The 25,100-nt window shown below is 43.8% G+C and overlaps 2 protein-coding genes across 3 annotated transcripts; both read left to right on the forward strand.

Annotated features, from left to right (window-relative positions):
- The first annotated feature begins 1,314 nt into the window (after positions 1 to 1,314).
- rpl7l1 (ribosomal protein L7-like 1) lies at positions 1,315 to 5,698 on the forward strand. Its single transcript, XM_068708755.1, has 6 exons — positions 1,315 to 1,393; positions 1,827 to 1,935; positions 2,037 to 2,200; positions 3,499 to 3,636; positions 3,711 to 3,820; positions 4,793 to 5,698. The coding sequence occupies exons 1-6, from the start codon at positions 1,374 to 1,376 to the stop codon at positions 4,999 to 5,001; spliced, it is 750 nt and encodes a 249-aa protein (XP_068564856.1). The 5' UTR covers positions 1,315 to 1,373; the 3' UTR covers positions 5,002 to 5,698.
- A 995-nt stretch (positions 5,699 to 6,693) lies between these two features.
- On the forward strand, positions 6,694 to 24,385 carry slc5a6a (solute carrier family 5 member 6a). 2 transcript variants are annotated; one of them, XM_068708757.1, is made up of 18 exons: positions 6,694 to 6,767; positions 14,605 to 14,707; positions 15,688 to 15,934; positions 16,036 to 16,257; positions 17,314 to 17,379; positions 18,826 to 18,877; positions 19,026 to 19,093; positions 19,377 to 19,531; positions 19,626 to 19,766; positions 20,485 to 20,614; positions 20,724 to 20,812; positions 20,986 to 21,098; positions 21,583 to 21,650; positions 21,751 to 21,837; positions 21,922 to 22,106; positions 22,235 to 22,338; positions 23,303 to 23,430; positions 23,540 to 24,385. In XM_068708757.1, the coding sequence occupies exons 3-18, from the start codon at positions 15,809 to 15,811 to the stop codon at positions 23,735 to 23,737; spliced, it is 1,932 nt and encodes a 643-aa protein (XP_068564858.1). In that variant the 5' UTR covers positions 6,694 to 6,767; positions 14,605 to 14,707; positions 15,688 to 15,808; the 3' UTR covers positions 23,738 to 24,385. The 2 variants fall into 2 exon arrangements, with proteins under 2 accessions (XP_068564858.1, XP_068564859.1); XM_068708758.1 differs by lacking the exon at positions 6,694 to 6,767 and adding an exon at positions 7,058 to 7,150.
- Positions 24,386 to 25,100: the final 715 nt, after the last annotated feature.

Consider the following 25,100-nt stretch of genomic DNA (forward strand, 5'->3'; position numbering starts at 1 on the left):
ACACAGCTTTCCTTCCTCATAATACCTTCCTCAGAATTCATATGCTGAAGAAATACGCTGTATGAACAAATATATTACAATATTTCTTGGATTTGGTAAAATAATTTACTTTTACGTGACAAGGATAAGCCGCTCCGTCATCTACTGTAGGTAATACTGTGAATAGTCACCTCATACAACCTCACTTAAAAAAGTACAAACTGTCCCTTTAAGTTGAAGGACGGTGATACATTTTGGTTGCGTTGCCTCTGTACTGCAGCATATTAAATGTGAGGGGGGAATGACTAACGAGGTTACGGTGCAGACTGAAGGGATTACATTCCTTTCTGCTGTCATTTAAAGGCCATTTATAATCACATCAGATGAACAACGTGTAACTTCTTAGATAACGTCTTTATATATAGTCCCTAGGCTTTAAATAAAAGACTAAATCAACACATCTGTGAATACAAGTTTATTCTCCATAGTCACAAACCTCATCGTGGCGCTGTAGAGGAAAAGTTAGGGGATCACCAAAGTCAGTTGGATTCATCCTCTGGGGAACATGAATGTCGACGATTCTCGAGACTGAGAAGTTGTGTTTTCAGGTTAAGTTTATGGACTACAAAGAGCCCCAGGTGAGTCTTCATCATGCCAACGCGTCAGCTCACATTTCACTTGTTCATTAAGCGTTGTTGATTTAGGTGATGATCTTGTGGCAGCTCATTGTTTTGCAGTGTTGATTGTTCAGTGGTGGAATTCTCTCCTAATCATTTTTGGAAGGTGTGGTAATTTTTTGGGGGAAACTAAATCATTTTTGAAAAGCAAATAATGACATCTAAACTAACAAATTTCCCTTTTAAGCTTGTTATTTTCATTATTATTATTTTCATCCGTTTACTTATGGTGTAGTGGATACATTTACTTAATTTAAGCTGATGTAGTGTTTTGCCTCAGACATATTTGCCTGGAGAGTCATATATTTCAGGGGTTAACAAATATTTTCTTACATTTTGGTATTCTTTGCATGTTGTATGTACATATACCTATATTGTGCTGTTGACAAATAATAACTTCATGTATACAGCACCTTTTAAAGACAGAGTTTACAAAGTGCTTTGACAGACAAAGTAATGCAATAATAACAAGAAAGCTCAACAGCGCCAAAACTTACAAAGTAAGTAACATCACTAAAAAGCTGTCTGTAGAAATGGGTCTTAAGAAATGATGAAAAGGTTATATTGGACATGAGCACTCTCACAATACTAGTAAATAGTATGTCTGTTATTGACCGCTGGGTGTCAGTAGTGTGATCCCGTACACTCCGCCGGAAATAAAACAAGCATGGGCTGTGACGTCATCTCCGAGCGACGCTTGAGTCTCCCGATTTCACCATGGCCGAAGCTGAAGCTGAGTATGTGAATGTTGTTTTGTATCATATCTAAGTCCATCCGTTCTTTCTCTACATGTAGTTGTTGTGTTTAAAGTCTCATTACGAACTCTACGTATCACCCATTCAACCGAGACTAATATTTACCGCGCTGATGGTGAGAAAAGGCTGTTTCTAGCGGACTTGGTTTCACATGGGTCCGAGTGTACGTTACGGAGATATAGGCACAGCTCGCGCAATGCGTCGCCACTATTTGTCACTAGTTGTACACAATTGAAATGACAGTTGTGTCTTCTGTTCACTTTATCGGTGACTGATATTCACGGGGCACTAAACCGGAAAACCGGAGCTGCTGACGCTCTTTTACTCTGACCATTGCTTCATTAGCTCGATGAGCCCTAGCCTCTAGCTGGACTGTTTCTCAAACGCTTCTGTGCGTGTGTGCTCCTGTTATCAGATCAAAGAAAGTGATCAAGCTGGTACCCGAGTATCTCCTGAAGAAGAGGAAAGCCTACCAGGCCATCAAAGCCACGCAAGCCAAGCTCGCGCTGCTTGAGAAGAGAAAGGTGAGCGATGACGGAGTGTCAGGAGGTCAAATACAGGTACTCAATGTGCTCTTAGATCCTGCAGCCTATTTAGCTCCACGTGTATTTCTGTGTGGTTCCAGGTATCTAAAGGCAAGCCGTTGAAGTTCAAGCGTTTGGAAGACTTCTTGAAAACCAGCCACAGGAGGCACCGCGATGACACCCGCATCCAGAGATCAGAGCACAGGCCGCCGGCCCCTCTGCCTCCTGCCAAGAACAAACTGGCCTTCGCCGTCCGCATCAGAGAGTGAGTGATTTGACTCAGACGCAATGTGTGGAGCAGAAAGTCTCTCTATAGTGACGGCCACATAAGGGGGAGGGCTGCGTGGGACTTCATCAAAAGCTGAAAAAGGTCTTCAATTCGTCCAGTAGAACACGGAGTGTGTTTAGGTACAGGGCACCGGGTGACATCAGTTAGGATTGCATTGCCATGCTTCCCTCAAAAGTGTCAAAGACGTTGTTCTTCCTCGTGCGTTTTTTAAATTTCCTTATTAGCAATGAGTGCTAATAATCAAAAGGAAGCAAGGTTAAAATCAGCTTGTTTGTTGTGTTTAAAGTCTCATTACGAACAATGAGACTCTAAAGGGGGACAATGAGAACTGTCCCTCTTTAAACAATGAGACTTTAAAGAGGGACAGTTCACCCGAAAAGTAGCGGGCCTCGACGCCGGTATCTCCAAAACGAGGCAACTCGCACTAAGACAATTTATTTTTATTTATGTAGTCAAGTATCAGTAAAGCCCCTCGGGGCAAAATTGTATCTGTACGTCACATGACGTCTTCTGTTCTTGGACCCTCGTGCCGGAAAAGGAAAAACTCTCCAAAAACATCCCTATAATGGCCGTGTGAAAGTCAATGGGTTATTTGATTGGGTTTTTAAGGTTCCTGAAAACAGGCTGAAGAGACTTTAACGTTTTGTTCTACGATATAAAACATGTAATGGTAGTTCCCCACTCTTCAATTTTGAAGCTTTCACGTGTCTTAAAAAGGGGGTCGCTAACGGGTGGCTAAATGAAACCGCTAAACGTCATCACGCCGAATATTTGGCCCTCACCGCTTTGTTGTGTTGTTCTCGCTCTCATGCGGCCGAGGTGTAGTTGGTTTATAGCCCAACGTTGACTTTTTTACTTCTGCCGACTGCATTCGTGCTTAAAAATTATAATGTGTGTTCATTTGTGAAAGATTATCTTGCCGAACAAGACGTGCGAGTATCCTAAACGTTTGTTTGTTGCGGAGCTTATTTTCTGCAATAATCCGATGGAGAAATCCTGTTGGCTTTTTGTAGAGGGAACCAGTGTGATGCTATCTTCTGGGGTTGGCCTACAAAAAGATGTCACCTCCTGCAGCGCTCGTAAAGAAACCAAAAGTGCCTGCATCCAAGCTCTTCTTGATGCATTTCTATTTATTATAAATTAACAAACCCATGCTGTAATCTCTTTGGCTCCTAAAACCCAATCTGTCATAATAATCTGAAGTATTGATACTGATATTTGAGGAAAACACCGTTTCCAGTTCGGTCAACGCGGCTCGTCCTCTCTCCCGCTAGGATCAAAGGCGTCAGCCCCAAAGTGATGAAGGTGGTCCAGATGCTGAGGCTGAGGAAGATCTTCAGCGGGGCCTTCGTCAAAATCAACAAGACCTCCATGGCCATGATGAAGATGGTGGAGCCCTACGTGGCCTGGGGGTGAGTGGCTTTAGCTCGGATCCAAATCCGGTACGTTTGTTACCGCGTGTTCTAAATGCAACGCTTCCGAACAGATTCCCCAACTTGAAGTCGGTCCGCGAGCTCATCCTGAAGAGGGGACAGACCAGGATCGGCAAGAGGAGAGTCCCCCTCACGGACAACAACTTCATCGAGCAGCACATGGGTGAGTCTCTGTGTCGCGTCCGGCTGAAGCCTCAGCGGCCAAAGCGAGCGCGTGCCACCGGCTTCTGACACACATTTTCACCCAGTTGTAGGTGTTGAAATACATTTTATGATATGCATCATGACTCACCAAATCAAAGGTCAGTGTGGTGATCAAGAAGCCTCACAGTCATCATATTTCATTTTGTATGTATTAGGATCATGCCTAATAACTTTGGTGAATATGAAGAAGTTACTGCTCTCCTAGCAGGATGTCTATTTCAGGCTGTTTTCTACCTCTATCCCCCTCTCTGTAACGCACAGACCAGAAAGAATGTGTCCCACTCTAACATTTGCTAGGAATAAAGAAAGCTATTTACCGAGTTTATTAATTATGATCTGAAGTATTTACAAAGTGGAAAAGGTGACGGTGGGGCAGATACTGTGCGTTATGGAGGGGGAGGTTACGTGCATAAATTGGCTGCATGTCACCTGAATTGTTTGTTAGGATAAGTAGAGCCTGTAGATGTAACTGAGAGGAGCAGTGTGTTCAAGTGATCTTAAAATTATGGAAGGATTAGAATTCATTTATATTTTAAATATAACTAATTATTGTTTCTAGAGCAGCAACAGCAAAGTCACTAAAGTCCTAAATATCTCACTGGAAAAACAAATCTAAACACTCAATAAAATGAATCGCACTAAGAACTCCTCCTGTCGTGTAGAGAGATGAGTCATGTGCTCCTTTTGCAGAACCTCATTGAGACGACAGCAAACACTCAAATGAATAATTAAAAATAATCCGCTTTTTGCTGTTTTCATCTTCCTTGTGTGAAATGTAAGCGTAGTGGTGTAGGTCCCCCGTCACTGAATTTATGAGTTTCATGAATAAGGCAGACGGTGTTTTCTCGCAGTGTCAGTTGTGTTTTGAACAGAACGTCTTCCCGGTTCTGACACCCGTTTCCCATCATTCCCCCTCTCCCTCGTCTCTCAGGTAAACTCGGCATCATCTGCCTGGAGGACCTCATACACGAGATCTACTCGGTCGGCAAGGGCTTCCGGGCCGCCAACAACTTCCTGCTGCCCTTCAGGCTGTCGGTGGCTCGCCACGCCGCCAAAGACAAGGCCGGGCTCCTGAAGGACCTGGGGAACCCCGGATTTCGCAACACGGACATTAACGCCATCATCCGGCAGCTGAACTGAGGGAGGAGCGCCACAGGACGCACACTCTATGGGGATGCTTTATTTCTCGAGGAGCGAACGCCAACGACAAAATATTCCCTTTTTTTTGTTGTTGTTCCTTTGGCAGAGAAGCTCACGGTTTCACCCAGAGTCGTATTTAATACACACGTTTCTGTACACCCATTGTTGTGGTTACAAGCTGGGAGCAGAAGGACCGGAAGTGGAGTCTCTTTGACTTGCGTTTAAATATATATACCATGTAGTGCCCCTAACTACGGACTGGTGGAAGCTGTTTGGTGGAAAATAATATTTTGAAAAGATATTGTCTGTTAAAAGGACAACTTCCCCCACAAAATGAGTTTGTATATCAGTTAGTGTGTCTTCTTACCTCCATGGAAGAATTCAAGGTGACACAGTGTGAGTAGTTTGATGTACAAATGTACGTTTTTGTGGCTGAAGTATTCCTCTTTAAAGGGTGCTTACTTGCGACACGTGTTATTCCTCAGTTTGTCAGAGGAGCGGATCAGCACTGTGTTGGTATAATAATACAGTAATTAGGGATGGGTCGTCACACACCTACAGCAAATTCATTCAGTGGTGTTCTGTGTGGAAATGTGTCTTTTAAAATCTGGTTGACATAGATTTATGGTTCATTGTTGATACTTTGAATTTTTTATTTTATTTTTTTTACAATAAAACCCTCCAAAATGATCCATTACCTTTTTGAAGTCTTGAACGTTTTTGTTTTTTTTCCACATGAGATGTAGAAATTACAAAAATGTGCTTTCCACAGGAATCATGACACCCCCCCAGTTGTTACATTGGTGTTACTATTAATTCAGTGAGACACATGAGTCACCAGCCGTAGGGGGGGAGTAGCAACCTATGCAGCTGCGCTTTCATCGAGTGCGCACTGGGAGAAATGGAGGATGTCGTCGGGGAATGTCACCGTTGTGTTCCCCTCAACCCGATAAGAGTGCGCGCGCCATAGGCCTGAGGGACGCGGCGGAGTTCGTGAGATATCGTTGAAAAGAAACAAGGCAACCGTGTTTGGTGTCATGCGGGGTGAGTGACGCATATTGTCATCAAAAAAAAATCAATCAGCGACCATTGCCATGGTGATTAATTACCATGGTGACGATTTTCCTCCTGCCCTCAGCGCAGGAGATGACGCCGGTTCAATGAATACGTTGAACCGGGTCCTGTCATCTATAGACTGTGTGTGTGTGTATAGCGAGAAGGATGTCATCCTGTTTCACAACATACTCGAAACTAAATGTCAACGGGAAATACGGCTGCCTTGTGCGTTACACCTTCAATTTCTTCAGAATTTAGTTCCGTTTTATTTTGGTCCCACTGATAGAAAGAACTTGTCCCCACAAATCGATATAATTAAATATGTCAGACTGCTAGAGCTAGAGTTGTGGTGCCTTCATAAAAATCAGAAAGGTTGAAACTATTGTTGGAGTTCTACGAGAATGAGAGCTGAACAAAATCACCACCACTAACCAAATATATTACATATACTGTGCAAGCGTTAACAACCACAACGATTGAAACGCTGCACGTGCGGCAACGTTTTACACAACTGTCGGCACAAATGCGTTGTTACTGTGGCGAGTGCGAGTATGTAGTTTACGAGGAGCACGTGAGGGCAGCAGCCAATCTAGTGTCAAGGAGAATGGGCGGTCCGTCACCGCCTGACCCCACGAGCGCCGATTACGAGCAGATGCAAGCGAAGCGATGCGCCGTAGCTTCAGCGGTTTGGCAGCGTCAGGTGGTCAAAGGTAAACCCAATTTTGCTATTTACTTAATCCGAACGATGCTCATATGAATGGGATTAAAATGCGTTCAATGCGTGTCGTTGTCACCGACGGCTCGGAGAATGCCGGGTAGTCTCTCGCGTCGGCGCACGTGGTGGCAGAATAAAGTTTGGATTGGGCAACAAGACCATGATGGCGCGTGGTTGGTTGACGTTAAATGCCAAAACGTGTTCGCGTGCCGGTTCTTTCTGGTTGTAATGGAGTTACGTTTGTAACGGAACAGCTGGTGTGGCGTCTTGTTACGTGAACTGCACCAAGCCGCTTAGCAGCGATGTTGGCTAGCTCGCACAGCTGAAATGAATGACATGTCGGAGCGGGTGGGGACTCATTAACCGAGTCGGCAGCAGGTCTGTCTCTAATGTTCACGTTGCTTTAAGAATACGTATATGTTCTTTAAACTAACGTCATGCGCGAATTCTGTATCGGTGCACGTAGCGTTAGAGGGCTTTCATTCGTGAATGGCGTTGACGTATGACCCAATATCGTTTGGCTGCTTCCCGTGTATAATGTGTATCTTTATGGTTTGAACCTGTTTGAGCGTGACACCATCGAAGAAAAAGAAGAATGACTCTTTGATGAGCCTTCCTGACAAGGTCATATTCTGAAGACTTATTTTGTGTAATAGAATAATATTTAATATTTAATACTTGACTACTACACTCCAGTGTATAGCGTGAAAATTAAAACATTTACATTTATTTAATTTTGCTGTATTACTTCAAACTATCCCCAGTAAGGTTAGTCATATCTAAAATAGAGCCCTGTGATTGGTTGAGATGTCCCTTCAGTACCTCTGGTTGTTGTTGGGTTTTTGTTTTTTTTGGGGGGGGGGGGGGGGGTGTTGCATCAACATAATGAGGAACGACACAGATGTTGTTTATGGACATTGAATAGAGGCCCTGGTTGTCTGAAACTTATTTCTGCCCATTCCTCGCTGGCTGCTTGTGAGCTCACGGAGCAGATTGAAAGCTGAAGTCGCTGTATTCGTTGTTTCGGTGAGGTACAACATTGGTGCTCGGATTAAAGCCTTTTCTCAAGCCACACTCCAAAGACTGTATCGGCTACAGTCTGGCCACATTCCCCCGCCCCACATAGTTAAGTCTTCAGAGAAAGCTGGACAGAGTTTGTAACGTTTTCTTGTTCGCTGTGAGTGTTGGGAGGAGCTGATCCCCAACAGTCCAGTCCTGGAGTCTGTCTTGTTGAATTCTTATTGACTGCTTCTTCCCGTTCGTGAATCGAGACCCATTTCCAGTCCATGATGCAAAGTGGTATGCAGCGTGGAATCTGTGCACGGTACGGTTGTCTCTCCGTTCAGCTTAAAGCTGGACTGGCTCGGCTGCTGCGTACGGATCTGCTCAAAGGTTGTGGGTCAAACACTTGGGTCAAGTTTTCTGCGTATATACTATATGTTTTAACGTTTAACTGAACTGCGCTGCTATCTGTGATTACATTTTAGATATCCATAATAGCACTTCTCCTAGTTAGAACGGTGATTAAGCCACAATAACATTCCTACTAGTAGAAATTGTATATCCACATATCTACAGCTTTGATTGTACTAGTCAAAACTACTTTTAAGATATTCTCAAAACACATGTGGCCCTTTGACATTTAAGAGCTACACTGTGTATATATATTGCAGATATCTGGAATTTAAGTCTTCCAAGTCAGATACCCGCAATGACTCACTTCAGAGGACAGATGACATCACGTTTGCATTGATATGTATTGGGCTTTCAATTTTAGAAATCCAGATTTGCATTTTTGATAATCAGAATGTCATTCCTGATATCTGTCATTCCTGATATCTGTTATTACTATTACAGTTCTACTATTTAAAACGCCCATTTCAGATATTTACAATCCGATTGTTACTAGTCATAACTGGAGTGAGCCACTTTGGCATATTATCTTTTTGGATACATAGAACAGCTATCTATTATACATTTCTATATCTATAATACAATTGTGTTGTTTCTCGTCATAATTGTGATAGTAGATATCTGAAATTCCACATTTACACGGTCTAGTCGTAATGCCAATTGCAGATATCTGTAATGACATTTTTACCAGTCACAGTGTATTTTGGATAGTCATAACATTATTATGAATATCTGGAATTAAGATTATGACTAATAATAACAATTTGATTGTAAATATCTGAAAATAGAGTATTTCCTAGTGGGAATGCTGTTACAGTTATCCAGAATGTTTATTCTGGATGTTGACAAATGCAATTGTGGATATCTGAATTGAAGGCCCAGTACAAATCAATGGCAAGAGTGACGCCATATTTCCAAGGATAAGTGATGCTGTGGATGTCTGATGTGTTTATTTTGACTAGGATCAACTTCTGCATAAATCTAGCTTTTAAATGTCAAAACGACTTGCCATAAAAAAAGTTGTTTGTCTGGTAGAATTACATCAGAGCCGTTACACATTGTATTTGAAGAATATCAGCGTTTGCCATCACACAGACGATTTAGAGTCCCACAGACTCGACTGAACCCTTTTGTTCCTCAATCTGTCGCACTGTGAAATCAGAGTTTGGGTTCTAAGTAGGCCTCACTGTAGCTGGGCGGAACACTGACTGTAATAAAATGGAGCGATGCGTCCACTTTTTCCGGTTTTATGTTTCTAGTACGGTTTTGTTTGGTTAAATGTTGCACCGTGTGCGTCTCGGGACGCAAGACAAATTTGGAAGATGTTCTGATAATAAAGCGACATCAGGTTAGATGACGAATGCATTTCAGGGCGCATGGTCCCTGGTCCCGTTTGCAACATTTGAATAAAAGGCAATTATTTTAACACTACTTTAGGTTGTCACTGAGCAAATTTACTGACGCACACGCACACACACACATAGTTCCACTTGAAGTGTTTTGTGTATTTACCCAGATCGTCTGGCGAGGTCAAGATGACTTCCAGTTATCTGCTAACTTCTGCAGGCTAATGATTACTCCCCATTCTCCTGTTTTAGTATTATCTGGTGTCACGTTAACAATTGTCACAGAAGACTAGCGCGTTGTGTCTAGTCAGTCCTTTCGCTCGGTATCATCGGCCTTCAGTGGAACAGCCTCGCACAAATCTTCATTCACAACACCGGCTTTTTAGAACTGATAATAACGCATTAATCAGCGGTGGCAGTTTTGTGTTTCACTTGTCAGCAGCACTTTGTCTCTGTGCTTGTGGAAACAAAATGCGATGCATCTCACTTGTCTACCTCTGGTCTCACAGCATGTGCTGTAGAGTTATTTCACGGAGCAGGCCAGGGTTCAGCTGAAGGGTTTAATGATTACTCACATTAGACAGTATGTAAGCATGCAGAGTGCACACATGTGTATGTAGTTAGTAGCATGGGGATAACCATACACCCCTGTGTTTTGCTGAAAATATTATGGTGTGCATTCAATTTCACCAATCTCGGGAACCCACCAGCTATCGGTCTGTCGACGGAAACGTCTCTGGGGGCAAGGAGCTTTATTTCTGGGGGTTCCAGTGTAGCCAGCGGATCCGGTCCAAGACTTCCTTTTTCCGATTCGCAACTTGGGATGCAAGACTGGAGTTGAGGGACTATGTGAGCAACCGGATTGTAGCCCAAAGTAGGTGGCTTCCAAGCTCATTTTAAACCAATAAAAAGTCAAATCATCTTCAGACGATAGCCAGTGGGTTCCCAGATTTCTTTTTGGCCAAAGCGTTCCATTTTTGCTCTTCACACGGACTGTTTACCTGCATTTAGCCTGCTTGAACGTGATTGCTTAATATTACTCTGACTAAAAATGGAACCCAGAACACTCCCATACCCAAATCTGGTCCTTATTTATAGAGATTGACATTTCACTGGTTTCTAAAAATGATGAAAAATGCCTTTTTTTGTCTGATATCAAAAAAATCATACCAGGACACATGTTTACATTCCAGAATATCTTTGCTAAAGAGAGTATTTACTCCTAACTTGTCCTGTTTGGGACCGTCTTATCCACCTGACCTTTCAGACAATAGGCCTACGTTTCACAGTCATTCCCAAACTATAACCCAACGCTGTCCTGTCTGAAGCTTTGACCTGTTTCAGCTTTAAACCTCCAGAGAAGAAGAATGGGAAGAAACCATGAGGAATCTTTAATCAGTGGGACTGACAAGTTTATAGGCTAAAGACTGACAATTTTTAAATTTGTCAATGAACAAAATAATTGAATACTAACTGCGGGGGAAATATGTACTAGCTGAGTGTTATTGAAGGGGGTATTTAGAGCGTCACACCACTGTGTAGGAGAAAACCTCCAGGAAGGTGTGTACATTGTCAAAACAACCTATTTGTCTCCTGTAAAACCCCAAAATACAGATTGAAAACACCTCTGAGAAAGATCTCCCCTTGTTGTGTTGCTCCTCAAAGGGCACTGCAGAGGTTGATTGTTTTTTTTTTGCTCATGGGCTCGTTGCTGCCCCCTGAGGCTGGAGGACAGAAAGACATCCCGCTGGTACCTGTACAGTTATAGTGGGCCCATTCCACGCTCAAGAACTAACTTCCACTAGCAAAATAATGAGATTCATGCTTTACTGGAAGTGTTGTCAAACTGCGTTTTTCATTTTAACTTTCAGGATGAAGAGTAATGGATTTCTAGAGTGGCCTCAGCTAAAATGAACTTGTTTAACCTTGTATTGAGCTGAATGTTTTCACCCTGACTGATGCACAATAACACTGGTTCTGTAGCTTGCTGTCAAGGACAATTAGAAGGGTATCTCTAGTTGGCCCCTTTAATCCCTGTTAATATTCCCACTGAGTGCTCACACAGAGTACATAGAATGCAGAGCTGCTGCTGGTTGTCTGATGAGGGGGATGAAGCTGTGCGGTCTGCTTTGAACCACCTTGATAAGCATAATAGCAGGCTGTCCCGTGCAGCTGCAACCCTTCCCATGCTCTACCTGCCCCCCCCCCCCCACATCAAACAGCAGGTCTTCTGTTTTTCCACCGTTTACACACTAGACGGGGGCGTTGGGGTGAAAGCGCTGGTGCCATCGGCTCAGCTCGCACTACCTCGTGCAATCATTGTCCCTGTGTTGCCAGGCAACCGCAGCCTCCCTGACCTCCTTGTGTGATTTGCGATGCTTGTGACAGCCCCACCACCACCACCACCACCGAATACGCAGCCTGCCCAAAAACACGGACAGTGCTCCACACACAAGCAAAAGGACTGCACCGTTACCTCACTCAACTGAAGAAGGCCTAAATGCCGGTTGAATCCTGGGGCCGAGGCGGTGTGATATGGTTGGATGTGAGCAGTTAACGCGTGGCACCGTTTTGCACACTCGTGTGGTGGAAAGGCACAGTTGTAGTTGGCCAATTGGTGCAGAAGCTAATTGTTTGCTGTGAGCCATGTTCCTTTGTGTTGTACATTCTTAAGTACTGTCCTCTTCAGCAGCCTGTGGGGTTATGTGCTAAGTGTCATGTTAGTGGCAGTATACCCATGTGGGATTACACCAGATATATTTTTACAATTTAAATGTATACATTCATAAGTACATGTCTACCATCTGCCTTTTGATCTCCTCATGTAGTATGGAGATGGTCTGTACTTTAGAGGGAACGTTTGCCACCTTGTACTTGGCTGTCCTGCCAGTGCTGTTGGTAAATGTAGTCCAGCGAAGTAATAAACTACCCAGTGTGTGCAGTTGTACCAGGATGCATTGCGCAAAGGCTGATAAATTAGCAAAAAAAAAGCAATGAAGGAAATATTCACAGACAAAAATCCAACCGTATACCTTCTATTGAAGTGTGTCTTAGTTCGGTGATGAGATTGTAATTCCAGACTAATTGGAAATCCCACTTCATTCAAACTGGAGAGAAACAAAAAAACAAAACATCTTGGTTATTCTCTCATCTGTTCAAACAATCCGGCAACTGTGGTTTGCTCGGAATAAATCCTGAATAAAGCATACTGGGATGGCATTTCCGCTGTTGGAAACGTAACACCAGCAACGAGGGTGTTTGAGCGGCATTCGGCCCCTCAGCTGTTAAAGCTGAGAGTAGTTCTTCCTCATACCAAGTACGTCACTATGGTGAGGAAGAAGAGATTTTACAGCTGCACCCCAGAGACGCAGAATATCGGTAACGGCTGCCGCTGTTTTTCACACCATGTACCTAACTTGGATAGGTGGAGATGAGGTTGAAAATAGATGAATTGTAGTTTTTCAGAGACCGTGGGCTTGGTAAGTTGATACCATTTAGAACTGTAAAGGTCAGGTCAGTTGCTCTGAGGTCTGACTGTGAGTGAGGACGGTCGACTTGCTGAACTAAATGGGAAGTTGCTATTAAGTTATTATACATCATTTTCTTATAATAGTCTTTACTAAGTATCTGCTGAGGTGACGTGAGACGCAGGGTGGAGGTCATTTTATCAAATGAAGCACAAATCAGATTCCTGTAAGTGCTGGCATGACAGCCCAGAAACTAATGCAGAAAGAAAGCGTGACGCAAACAAAGATTCCATCTGAAAGATGAAGGTCACTGTCAATGGAAAATGACATTTGCGTTTCACCAAATTTTTGCAGCCATTTTTGGCTCTGTTTTAATGGGAACAGATTAAAAAACTTGACAGAAACAAATCCGTACAAAACAGCCAGAACCAGTGGAGTCCTTCCAGCCCGGAGATGGCACGTACCTCTGGTTTCACTGTGAAACCAGTGGGCTTCTTGTTTTAAGCTCGGCAGGATTTTAATCAAAGGGCTCTTAAGTAACCTGTCGGGTTTTAATGCATAAAGCCCATTTTTAGAATGGCATCCAAACGGTAGGGGTTTGCAACAAAAGGCCGTTGGCTCCGATCCCGTAACTCTCAGCAGGAGCAAAGTCTCGTGTGACACAGCAGAACAAGGTGTGCACCATACAGACTGCAGACATGCCAAATCAACAGGCACTGCAGCAAATGGTTGATTTTTTTTTTTTTAAATTCCGCTGGACATTTATTCTCAGCAGGCCTTGAACTGCAGTGCATAGCACGTACAAAGTGACACATTCATTGTGCTTACTTTAAACATTAAAGAGCTACATTCTCTCTGTTAAAACACCCACCTGATGGGTGCTGTTGAATTGAACCAGTTTCAACTGGCAGTTGCTTCTGTTCCCAACCTGTCATACAGCGTGGTAGATTAGCCGTAATGCTTGGGATTTAACGGGGTCGTTCGTCTCGGCCAGGGCTTGATCACACCAGCACAGAGCATCGCACAGACGGGCCCGTCGGTACAGAGCGCTACTGACGTTTGATAAGCGCAATGACCCTAATCTCACATTAGGCCTGAAACTTAATTAACCTACAATAACTGCACTTTTATTTCCTTTCACCTCAGTGTTTTTACTCACAGGGCACACACAGAGTGCGCAGATTTAAAAACATACCTATTCTGATACTCGTAAAAATAGCGTAATACTGACCCGTAGAAGAAGATGCCCCAGCTAGAAGAAATGGCTGTACTCTGAGGCAGTGCCGAGATCACGTCGATCACAAGTAGTGTTGGAGAAGACGGTCTCATGTGTGGTGGAATACCCTCAGATGAGCACAGCGAGGAGCTAAAAAGCGTATATCCCCCTGTAGTGGCAGCTGTAAAAGAACACAGCTATGCATATCTTGTCAAAACATAGCGAGGGATTGTGTTTTGTTTGGTTGAAATGATCCGTACCCAAAAGGAGAATGTTTCTTTGGAAAACATCGCGCGGGTGTTGAAACCTTTTGTAACAATATTGCGACAGGCGCTGCATTTGTTGCGTGTGGTGAATGGCTTTGCTGAATTTCTTCTCTTGCCTCTACAGTGATCGTGACAAAGATACTCCTCTCCGGTGAGCCTTCAGTCTGAGTGGCCAGTGTGTGTCAAGCAGCAGCAGCAGCAGCAGCAGCGTGGACTCGGTAGTTACTGTAAGTCCTTTGCTGTTTTTTTTGTCATATTCAAGTGTTGTTGTTGTGTTTGTCAACTGAGACATTGCAGTTAGTAATAGTGAGGTTTTTGTCCAGCTGTAGTTCAGACACACATCCAGTGCAGTCCTTATTGTGTTGACAGCTGATGTGGACGGCTGGGTGTGTATGTGTTTCCGAGCCAATGCGATAAAGAAACGTGCCGTTAAGCTTCTGTTCTACTGCTACGGTAAAGGGTGCACACAACTCTCGGTTCTGATTGTGTCGCAGATCGGATCAGCGGAAAATGAAACGTATAACTTTTAGTGGATGAGCCGTTTCAGCCGATGCCGACTGTTTTTGTTGTTGTTTTGTCCTAGCAGCTGGTTTACAAGTCTCCAGAAAATGTATCACCACTATCCCGAAAAATCTTTGCAACAGCGTAAACCATCAAAAACTCCAAATGTTATCCCTTTACTTTGTTACAGTCAATATGTTTATTAGCCTAAAAAAAAATGCCATTCAAATAATTTGGAAATAAAAGATTGTTGTTTTTTTTAACATTTTGTCATTAGTAGTTTTAATGATTAGAGCTGGTGTTAAACAGGTCACAGTTCCCTCTAATCTAATATCTATTTCATATTATTGTGAAAACTTTTCCTTCTTTTTCACCAAAAACTACGTTATGTGAACAAGGGGTCGAAGCACAGAGGGTGCTGTATGCTGTGCAGTGTGCAGATTGTAAAGCCCCTGAGGCACATTTATGATATTAAGCAACATAAATGAAATTGACTTCGCATTGATTTTTGTGTAAAAACAGGTTTTAAATTCAATAATAAAGGGTCTGTGGTTTCAGTTGATTTGATAAAGCAAGAACATATTTTACAGACGTCCTCTGGACTCCTGTGATTCCTCCGTTACAGAACAGTGATGCATTTAAACGCAGCACTCTTGAAGGAGGTTTTATTGCTGCTTCACCTCCTCACTTGTTGTTCTCCCTCCAGCTCTCAGCGACTCTCCCTATGGGTGAGGGGCTCTCTCTGACGACGTGATCAGCCCCGGAGGCCGTGCTTCCAGCAGCGTTCCCTCTCCCGACCCTCCCTCCCCGCCACATCCGCTGCCATCATGGGGGACGTGGTCCTCATGCACTTCACCACAGCGGACTACGTCGTCTTTGCCTTGCTGTTGGTGGCCTCGACCGGCATCGGCCTCTTCTACGCCTTCTCCGGTGGGCGCCAGCGCACAACGCAGGTAGACTTCCATCTCTTTCCTGACGACGCTTCCCTTACTCTGTTTTTTTAGTGGTTTTATTTTAGAAATATCGGACTAACTTTGTGTTTTGTTTTTTTTAGGAGTTCCTGATGGCCGATCGCTCCATGAGCTGCCTGCCCGTGTCTCTGTCCCTGCTGGCCACCTTCCAGTCGGCCGTGGCCATCCTGGGCGCTCCCTCTGAGGTGTACACCTTTGGGACTCAGTACTGGTTCCTGGGCTGCTCCTACTTCTTGGGCCTGCTGATCCCGGCCCACGTTTTCATACCGGTCCTCTACCGACTGCGGCTGTCCAGCGCCTACGAGGTACGCTCCAGTCTAGGATTGACACAAATCTGTCCTCTGTCGCCAGTTTTCACTTTCTCTCTCGACTGTGATCTCGGAGCTTAAAATTGTTATCTGTCCTCTTATCTGCTTATCCATGGCGTGTTAACGTTCAACAGAAACAAATGTCTCAAGACTGAACATCTTCACACAGCCTTTGTTGACAGCCAGAGTGGCGAACGATCAGTGTATTTGGGTTCATGAGATACGCTGAACAGTACTGCACTAATGTCCTGTGAACAAAGAATGAGTTTTGACTTGTAAATCAGGGGCCGGTTACACAAAACACCTCACGTTTTCTCCTAAAGTATGACACGTTAGGTTTGGTTTCTCCTTAGTTCAGGGTTTCTTTTGTTCAGGAAAACCTCAAGGCTTTAAAAGAGATTTTACAGACGTAAAATCCTACAGATTTCCAAGGAGAGGTTTCTTTGCTTGCACTGCGATACCTGTTATAGCCTCACAAAGTTAGCCAATAGATAGTAAAAAATAAATAAATAAATAAAAAAAATGGCAGAAGAAAAGAAAACAAGAAAACCAAGTTGGACAGAGGAGGAAAAGAATATAAGCCTTCTAGAAGATCACAATAAAATAAAGCACACTAAAAAGTAAATGTGATCCTCAGATAATGGCAAACAATAAACAATGAATGTGGGAGGAAATTGCAGCAAAAAGAAGGTTAGGTGAAGGTGAACATTAAAGAAGTGTCCGTCTTGTTTTGCCGAGGACTTCACCCCGGTGTTAAGCAGACGGTTAAGAAAACTTGTGAGTAACACAGCACGCCACCTTGTTGCAGTTAAGATGGAGTCAGAGGTACCTTCTGTTTGTTTGTTTTTTCCTTACTGCGGTTGCTAAAGTTTGTTTTGTGCACATGATTTTATTTTAAGGAAACCTTTGACTTTAAGGTAAGTCTCTCGGCAGCTGGCTTTGACAATGTGGGTCTAAACTAAAGAATAAGCATCCACAGCACTGACCATGTCTCACACGATGACTTCTAATCAGCCTTTTGTTTTTCCCCTTGACATTCTCTCCCCTCGACAGTATCTGGAGCTGCGCTTCAACAAGACGGTCCGCATATGTGGGACAGTGACCTTCATCTTTCAGATGGTATCTTTGTTTGCGTCATACTCTCTTTCTAGCGCTTACAGGAATCGGGGATCTGATTTATGCAACATTTCATAAAATGACCGTCACCCTGCGTATCACGTCACCTCAGCAGATACTTAGTGAAGACTATTATTATAACAAAATTATGTATAATAAGTTAATAGTAACTTTCCATTTAGTTCAGCAAGTTGGCAGCTTAAGTCAGCAGATGAGGCAGTAAAACATTAAGTTAGGAAAGGCAATAACAAACAAATCTCCTCCACTGTCGTGCTGTTTATCGTCCTATCTAAGCATGTATTCATTGGCTGATTATATTACAGCCTGAGTGAAACTTTGGCCCTGGACATGTCACATTGACCCTTGTAAAATATCTCTTATGTTTGTGTTGCCCACATTTTCACCAATAAAAACATTAACAGCGTTAATGAGTTGATAACATGACTGATGTGAATTGTTATTCTCAAAGATAATAGATACAAATGTCCATTTCCCCAAAATAAATTCTGAATTGTCGACGGGTTGCTCAAAGGCTACTTTGCCTTCTCATCAGCAGACGGCCTAGTAAAATCAAGTTTAACCCTCTGAACCCCAGACAGTGTGAGAGCTTTCTATGTTTCTGCTCCAGTCACATTTTACTCACCTTGGCCTTGTTTTCCGCTGCAGTCTTGCAGCTCTGTGGGAACAGCACAATGATGGCTAGAAGTAGGGAGAACCGTACATGGTAAAGAAAAAATCACATGTTAAATTTCTTTATTTTTTTATTTATTTTACAAACATTTGAAAGCAATGCCTTCGATATATCCAACACTTTCTAAGTGCCCACAAGTGTTACCAACATTGAGGCTCCACGTGCTGTACATATTACATATTACATATACACAACGATTTACATTTTTACAAACTTTACTTACAACCTCATTTGTCCTGGACGCTGTGCTCGGTGTAAACAACCTGCTATGCAGTCCAAGTTTCACTGAGTTTTTGTCATGTGACTGCTATTTAAACAAGACTAATATTGATTTAGATTTGGTGTTTTTCTGGATGAAGCTTTTGTCACACATGATGTGTTCAAGGACCATCAGGAATCTAAATAATCTGGTTGTGTTTTTATGATTAATGGCATATTTTTGTAGGTTTTTTTTCAATAAAAAAATTAATATATTGTATTTTTTTAGAAAACATGCCTTTCAAACTTTCTGGCGGGTTTTGGGGTTCAAAGGGTTAATTGTGTACGCAGTCATATTATTAAACTACCTTGAGGTCAGTGAGATCCAAACCTCTCTCTAAGTGTGTTTTCTAAAAGTGCCGACCACAGACCGTTTCACAGTTGAGCCGGTAGAATCTGATCCGTGTGAGTCAGCGAGCTCCTAAACACGACCTCTGAGTTCAGCTCTGTTTTTGTGATTCTTCCTGTTCTGCCGTGTTTATCGTCCTCTTTCTCTGCAGGTCATTTACATGGGGGTGGTCCTGTATGCCCCGGCCCTGGCACTCAATGCAGGTAAGACTTATTATTTTCTCATATTTTACTGCAAGATTATCACACCATTGTTACAACGTGCCAACATTGGCTGATGTTGTCGCCTAGATAGAAGATTGAGTAACCTGTGTGCAGAGTTTTTTAATGCTTCTACTCTGTTCTTTTGCAGTGACAGGCTTTGACCTGTGGGGGGCGGTGCTGGCCATGGGGTTGGTGTGCACTCTATATACTGCTCTGGTGAGTCCCTAAATCTTTCTTCAACCCAGTGTTCATTTCATCAATGAGTCACCTCATTTCATCAATGGCTACGGTGATATATTGCACTTGACTTGAAATTCTCCTCCTTTCATCAATTTCTCTTAGCTCTGATGTCTTTATTTTGTTTTCCTAGCGTCATCTCTGGTCATTCTAGGATCATAAGTGTCACTCATTCCATTTGTTGTCAGTGTGTGAAGCCTTACTGATTTTTATTGTTGATTATTATAGAATTTAAAGTGTATCCACTGCTGCTCTGTCCCAGGGGGGTCTGAAGGCGGTGATCTGGACCGATGTGTTCCAGACGGTGGTGATGTTTGCGGGCCAGCTGGCGGTCATCGTGGTGGGGGCCAGTCAGGCAGGGGGCATGGCAGAGGTGTGGAGGAAAGCAGTTAATGGCAGCCGCATTTCTGGACTGGAGTGAGTTGTGGAGTGAAGCATTCCTCAGTACCTTTACATGTTGTAGTGCATGAAGGTAGGGGCTGATCATACTGTTCACTCTCTGCCCGTGCAGTCTGAACCCGGACCCTCTAGAGCGCCACACCTTCTGGACGCTGGGAGTGGGAGGAGTCTTCCTGATGTTGGCTCTGTACGGGGTCAACCAGGCCCAGGTCCAGAGGTACCTCAGTTCTCGTACGGAGAAAGAGGCAGTCATGTGAGTACCGTCAAAGTCTCACAACATACTTGGCTAATCCTTGCTTTAGATGGCACAATGCAAAGACTGTTGTGTTTTTGATAATGGAGTATGAACCCATATCAGGTGAAAAACACTGAATATAAAACAAAACTAGAACGGTGCACTCACTAGAGTGCTGTTCTCCACCAGGTGCGTCTGCAACCACCGCCACTGTAAAGTTTGATTGAATGAATACAAACCACAATTGCACAACGGCTGCTAACGGCTAACTAGCTCTCCTACTATCGTCCTTAGATAGTAGCCAGCGCGCGGTTCAGTTTGTCATGTGCTAAGCTAGTTGGATGCATACATAAAATATGTTTTCAAAAAGTGAATCACTGCAACCACGACAGATCCTTGAGCATGCGGTCATAGATGAGCACAATAGATATTAGACCTGTAGAATGCAAGACAGACAGACAGACAGACAGACAGACAGACAGACAGACAGACAGACGGACACAGACGCACAAACTCACGCGCATTAGCGACCGAATGCATAATCTCTTTTCGGAGATAAGTAGAACCTAGTCAAACTGGGTGTTCATTTGTAACTATTGTCTTACTTCAGTATTGAGACAATTGAGTAGAGAGAGAGATACTTTCCTTGTCATCTGTACCTTTTATATGCTGTCTGTCATCTTGGCTCCGGTGTTGACGGTGTTTTTGTTTGCCCTCGCCTCTATTGTCCTTCCAGGTCCTGCTACGTAGTTTTCCCGTGCCAGCAGATTGTCTTGTGTTTAGGTTGTCTGATGGGTCTCGTCATGTTTGCTCGCTACGGAGAGGACAGCCCTCTGGACAAGGGCTACGTCAAAACTAATGACCAGGTGAGCATTGAGTTGCCTTCGTGGTTCCCTAAATTGTGGTGTATATGCAGTGTCATTTCTTCTTTCTTGGCTCTGGAGGTGAAGGCTAATATTTAGCTGCTTTGTGCAGATGGTGCTGTATTTTGTGATGGACGTCTTCAAGGATCTTCCCGGGCTCGCAGGACTGTTTGTGGCCTGTCTCTTCAGTGGAGCTCTCAGGTAAGAGAACAGGTTTTAAAGAACAGGATCGTCTGCTGTTGAATGAAGCGGATTCAACTTGTCCCACAGCTTTTGTTCCTGATAACTACCGTCCTCGTGCTCCATCCCAACGGCCTGTGCTGCACAGACGAGCTTTATAATGTGCCATTCAATCCCATCTTCTCTCCCTCCAGCACCATCTCGTCAGCTTTTAACTCCCTAGCAACTGTAACCATGGAGGACCTGATTAAACCTTATTTTCCGAACATGACTGAGGCTAAAGCTACGCTGCTATCCAAGGGACTTGGTAAGACAGCTGCTTTAAAGGTGCACTGTGTAATGCCTAGCTACCTGCTCCAAAGAAGTGTGGGGGGGTAATTCATTATGCAACACAGGGTTTGCTCAAAAGAATGCAGTTGTCTCCCATATACCACACAAGAACAAAGTTGACAAAATAAAACGGTAGTGCATTGCTGTAATGTATTTTATAGATTTGCATCAGGAGGATTGTAAACACCTGCATCAAAACGATTCTCGTTGCTTTTTTACCGCGTCATCACAGTTCACATTAATACAACCAGTGTGTTTTGGATTCAATTGCTTACGAGAGCAGTTCTTCATAGATCTAGCCTCTAAAAAACTAAAATAGTAGCTTGACTTAAAGAATCTCAAGAGTACTGGGGTGTCGCCAACAGATGGTTCCATTACTGTACTTTCCGGGGGCACCTCTGATATCCCCCTGTAACGGGTGTAACCACTAAGTATTTCTTTGTCATCTCCTTGCCCCACAGCTTTGGTCTATGGCCTGGTGTGTCTGGCTATGGCCTACCTGGCCTCTATAATGGGATCTGTGCTGCAGGTAAACAAGCTGTTGACATGCTCCCGGGTTGCAAATACAGAAAATGTATTTAATTGTAAGAGTGACACATTGTGCCGTGCTCTGTGTCCTCTGCCCTCAGGCAGCCTTCAGCATCTTCGGGATGGTGGGTGGTCCTCTGCTGGGCCTCTTCTGTCTGGGAATGTTCTTTCCCTGGGCAAACTCTACTGTGAGTGTTTTTTTTGTTTTGTGATTAAATGTTCTACACACTGTTTGAGTTGAGGTTTGAACATCTGTACCTGTACCTCCTCAGGGTGCAGTGGTGGGGTTAGTAGCAGGCCTCGCCATGGCCTTCTGGATCGGCATTGGGAGCTTTTTGATGCGTATGTCCGATTCCATCCCAGTGCCGCCGCTCAACACCACCGCCCTGCCCCTGTTTGACAACATGACCGCCACTGTCATGACTACACTGGTCAACGCCACCAGACCCAAGCTAAGGTAACACACGAGAACCAAAGAACTGACCTTAAAGGCCGTCAGTGAGCACTACAGGTGGACTGCAGATGTCCCGTGATGGTCCTCAGAGAGGTCTTACCGACGCTTTGTCTCCCCCCCCTTTCCTTCAGGCCATCCGGTGTGGAGGCGCTCTACTCGTTGTCGTACATGTGGTACAGCGCTCACAACTCCACCACTGTGGTGGTGGTGGGACTGATAGTCAGCCTGCTAACAGGTACACACACTGAAGCCCCTCTCCCACAGCTCATGACAAACTCAAACACCCACTAACATCTGGCTTCCCTCTTCATTGGGAATGGTTACAATCTGCATTCATTCTGTGTGTGTGTGTGTGTGTGTGTGTGTGTGTGTGTGTGTGTGTGTGTGTGTGTGTGTGTGTGTGTGTGGTTGTGTGTGTGGTTGTTGTTGTTGTTGTTAACAGATCTATTCCTTGCATTGTTGACAATAGAAATGCTCCGAAGGCGCCTTTATTTCATGTGAAGGAAACAGCTGTTATATTCGCTCCTCAAAGCTGCCACACTCCATTTACCATCATTTTACCTCACTGATCATTGAAAAAAACACTTCATTCAATATAAAACTCATCAAAACAGCCTTGGTGAGTCTTTCCACCGTTACAAAAACCACCAACTCTGGTTTGAGAGTTTGAAAAAGTAGCAGATATAAAGAAAAATAATAGTTTATCTGTATCGCACATTTCATACAGACTATGGAGCTCAAAGTGCTGTACATTTAACAATACATGAAAGTGGCAAGAAGAAAGAAGGCATTTTACAATTTTAAGTGTCATTTAAAGCATTTCAACAGATGAATAAGAAGGTTTAAAGGCACAAAAGGTCATTTGAAGGAAGCATGTGGGACTCTGTGTAACACAAATAAAGCGCTGTTAAACAGACCAGCGTAACATTTGACTTTTGTTACGTCCCATGTGACACACCAGAAACAAACAGAGAGGCTGCTCTTCACTGGCAATGGGAAAGGAGTCTATCCTCAATCATTTTGTGAATTTGCATCACGGTAGGACTCGCGAGAATAGAAACTACAGTGAGTGCTTGAATCAGAAAGTCCCTTATACAGTGTCTAGTGAAGGAACAACAGGTCACGTGATGCCCACACAGATTGAAAAACTGCCCTTTTGATTCCTCACATCTTTAAAACCGTTTCTGTCAACATGTTAGGACCCATGAAGGAGAAGGATCTGACCCCCGGCACAGTGTTTCCAGTCATGGGCACGCTGCTCTTCTTCCTGCCCGAGCGCTACAAGGAGAAGCTCTGCTGCGTCACTCCTCTGTCCACCCCTCAGAAGGTAACCTCGTATTCACACTCTTCCTTGCCTGGTTTTTCCTCGTTTGTTGATAATAAAAAAAAAACGAGCTTTCAACAGCAGCACATAATAATGAATCCTTGTTGACCAGTCCAAAGAAATCCAGCCTTATCAGATGGCCAAGAAAGACAGCAACGGAGCGGCCCTCTGCAAAGAGGACACGGTCACCGAGGACAAAGAGATGGAGAGCGACCGCGCCCAGACAGAGGAGGAGGACGACTTGGAGACGAGGACGGCTCTGCCCTCGTGCCAGCTGGCGGGTCACACGGTAGAGGAGACGGTCTTTTGATCCTCTACTTCTAAACAACCTCCCAGCTACTGCAGCTCCTCAGGGGTGGATCATAGAAGTCCATCACTATGGAGAAGGTCTGCAGCACCCAGTATGGGTGTTTTTACAATGTCATGATCAGTTGAATCCGGTTCTAGAAAAGGCGTATGGACTTTAATGGGGAGAAGGTGTTTTATTGGTACCTGCTCCTGCTTTTTTTATTAAAATTTTTTGGGGGAAATCAACTTTTGCCAGGCTGGAACTGTGCACTGAAAGCCCAAATGGCAGCAGTCAAAGAAGAAGAAACGAGTCAGTCGATCTCCATTAGACACTCGGATGTGAACCAGAGCGGGTAGCTCTCACGCACAATGAGCGGTTCCGCTGTGTCCGGACCCAGATGTTTCTGTTTGACAGTAAAAAAAAAAGAATCAGGTAGTCATTAAGAGATGTAAATGATGTACACACAAAATGTGTTATTTTTGTAGACAAGACGGAGCCATAAAGTCCCAGAATATGTTTTAAAAGAATATAATATAAAAAGAAAAGAAGGACGGAACCTGAACGGGAGGCGGTACTGTGATGGTGTAGTGTCCTCACATGGCCTCGGTTCAGTAGTCATAGTCACTTTCTAGCTGCTGCTATAGATGTCTAAATACAGAAGCAAAGGTGTGTGTGGGTGTGTGGGTGGGTGGGTGTGGGTGGTATTGCGGTGGCAGTTAAATCAGATGGAGCGCAGTCATTCTAAAAGTTGCAGTACCTCCAGTTGGTGACAACAGCGTGACCCCAGACGGGAGTTACCACAGAGTGATGCACTGCTGGGGACGGTGGCAGCAGCAGAACATGCTTTAGCATCTAAAAGAAATATTGGTTTTGAGTGTTTACAATATTATGCCATCAGACGGCCCTTTCTGACAGGGAAATAAGGCCGTTGTATCCATCCATGTTCTCCACCACACTCCATTGAAGAGACCAATATTCTCGATCGGATAGCTTGTGCTTTTGTGCGACTTTGATGTTTTTAAGGTTAATTCAGATTCACCGAAGTCGCACAAAAACACAAACTATCCGATCGAGTCAGCGGTACACCAGCAACCCCCGTGTGCTGCAATGTTCATGCTTTTTCTTTTTGGTGTCTTTGGAGAGAGCATAGAAAACAGCTTCAGCTCCCACTCTGAAAACTGTCGTCTCACAGTTATGTTGAGCAGTGAAAATATTCTAAATATGGACAATTACTACAGAGACCAATATGCTGCCATCAACAACAACACATTTAACCTTTTTGAAACATGGCCATAGTGAACATTTGCTACGCAGTGAACGCTCTAAAGTGCCTCACTGATGAGCTTTATATGTTTTACCTCACAAGTGGCTGTGAACATGAACC

Source organism: Cebidichthys violaceus, unplaced genomic scaffold, assembly GCF_023349555.1.
Source record: "Cebidichthys violaceus isolate CVI_PGR_0920_01 unplaced genomic scaffold, fCebVio1.0.p SCAF_14, whole genome shotgun sequence".
Lineage (NCBI taxonomy): Eukaryota > Metazoa > Chordata > Actinopteri > Perciformes > Stichaeidae > Cebidichthys > Cebidichthys violaceus.

Coding starts and splice junctions, on each gene's coding strand:
- rpl7l1 (XM_068708755.1), top strand. CDS start 1,374: ATGGCCGAAGCTGAAGCTGA. Junction 1,936..2,036: donor CGCTGCTTGAGAAGAGAAAG/GTGAGCGATGAC, acceptor GTGTGGTTCCAG/GTATCTAAAGGCAAGCCGTT. Junction 3,637..3,710: donor GAGCCCTACGTGGCCTGGGG/GTGAGTGGCTTT, acceptor GCTTCCGAACAG/ATTCCCCAACTTGAAGTCGG.
- slc5a6a (XM_068708757.1), top strand. CDS start 15,809: ATGGGGGACGTGGTCCTCATGCACTTCACCACAGCGGACTACGTCGTC. Junction 18,878..19,025: donor GGCCCTGGCACTCAATGCAG/GTAAGACTTATT, acceptor GTTCTTTTGCAG/TGACAGGCTTTGACCTGTGG. Junction 22,107..22,234: donor GCCACCAGACCCAAGCTAAG/GTAACACACGAG, acceptor CCTTTCCTTCAG/GCCATCCGGTGTGGAGGCGC.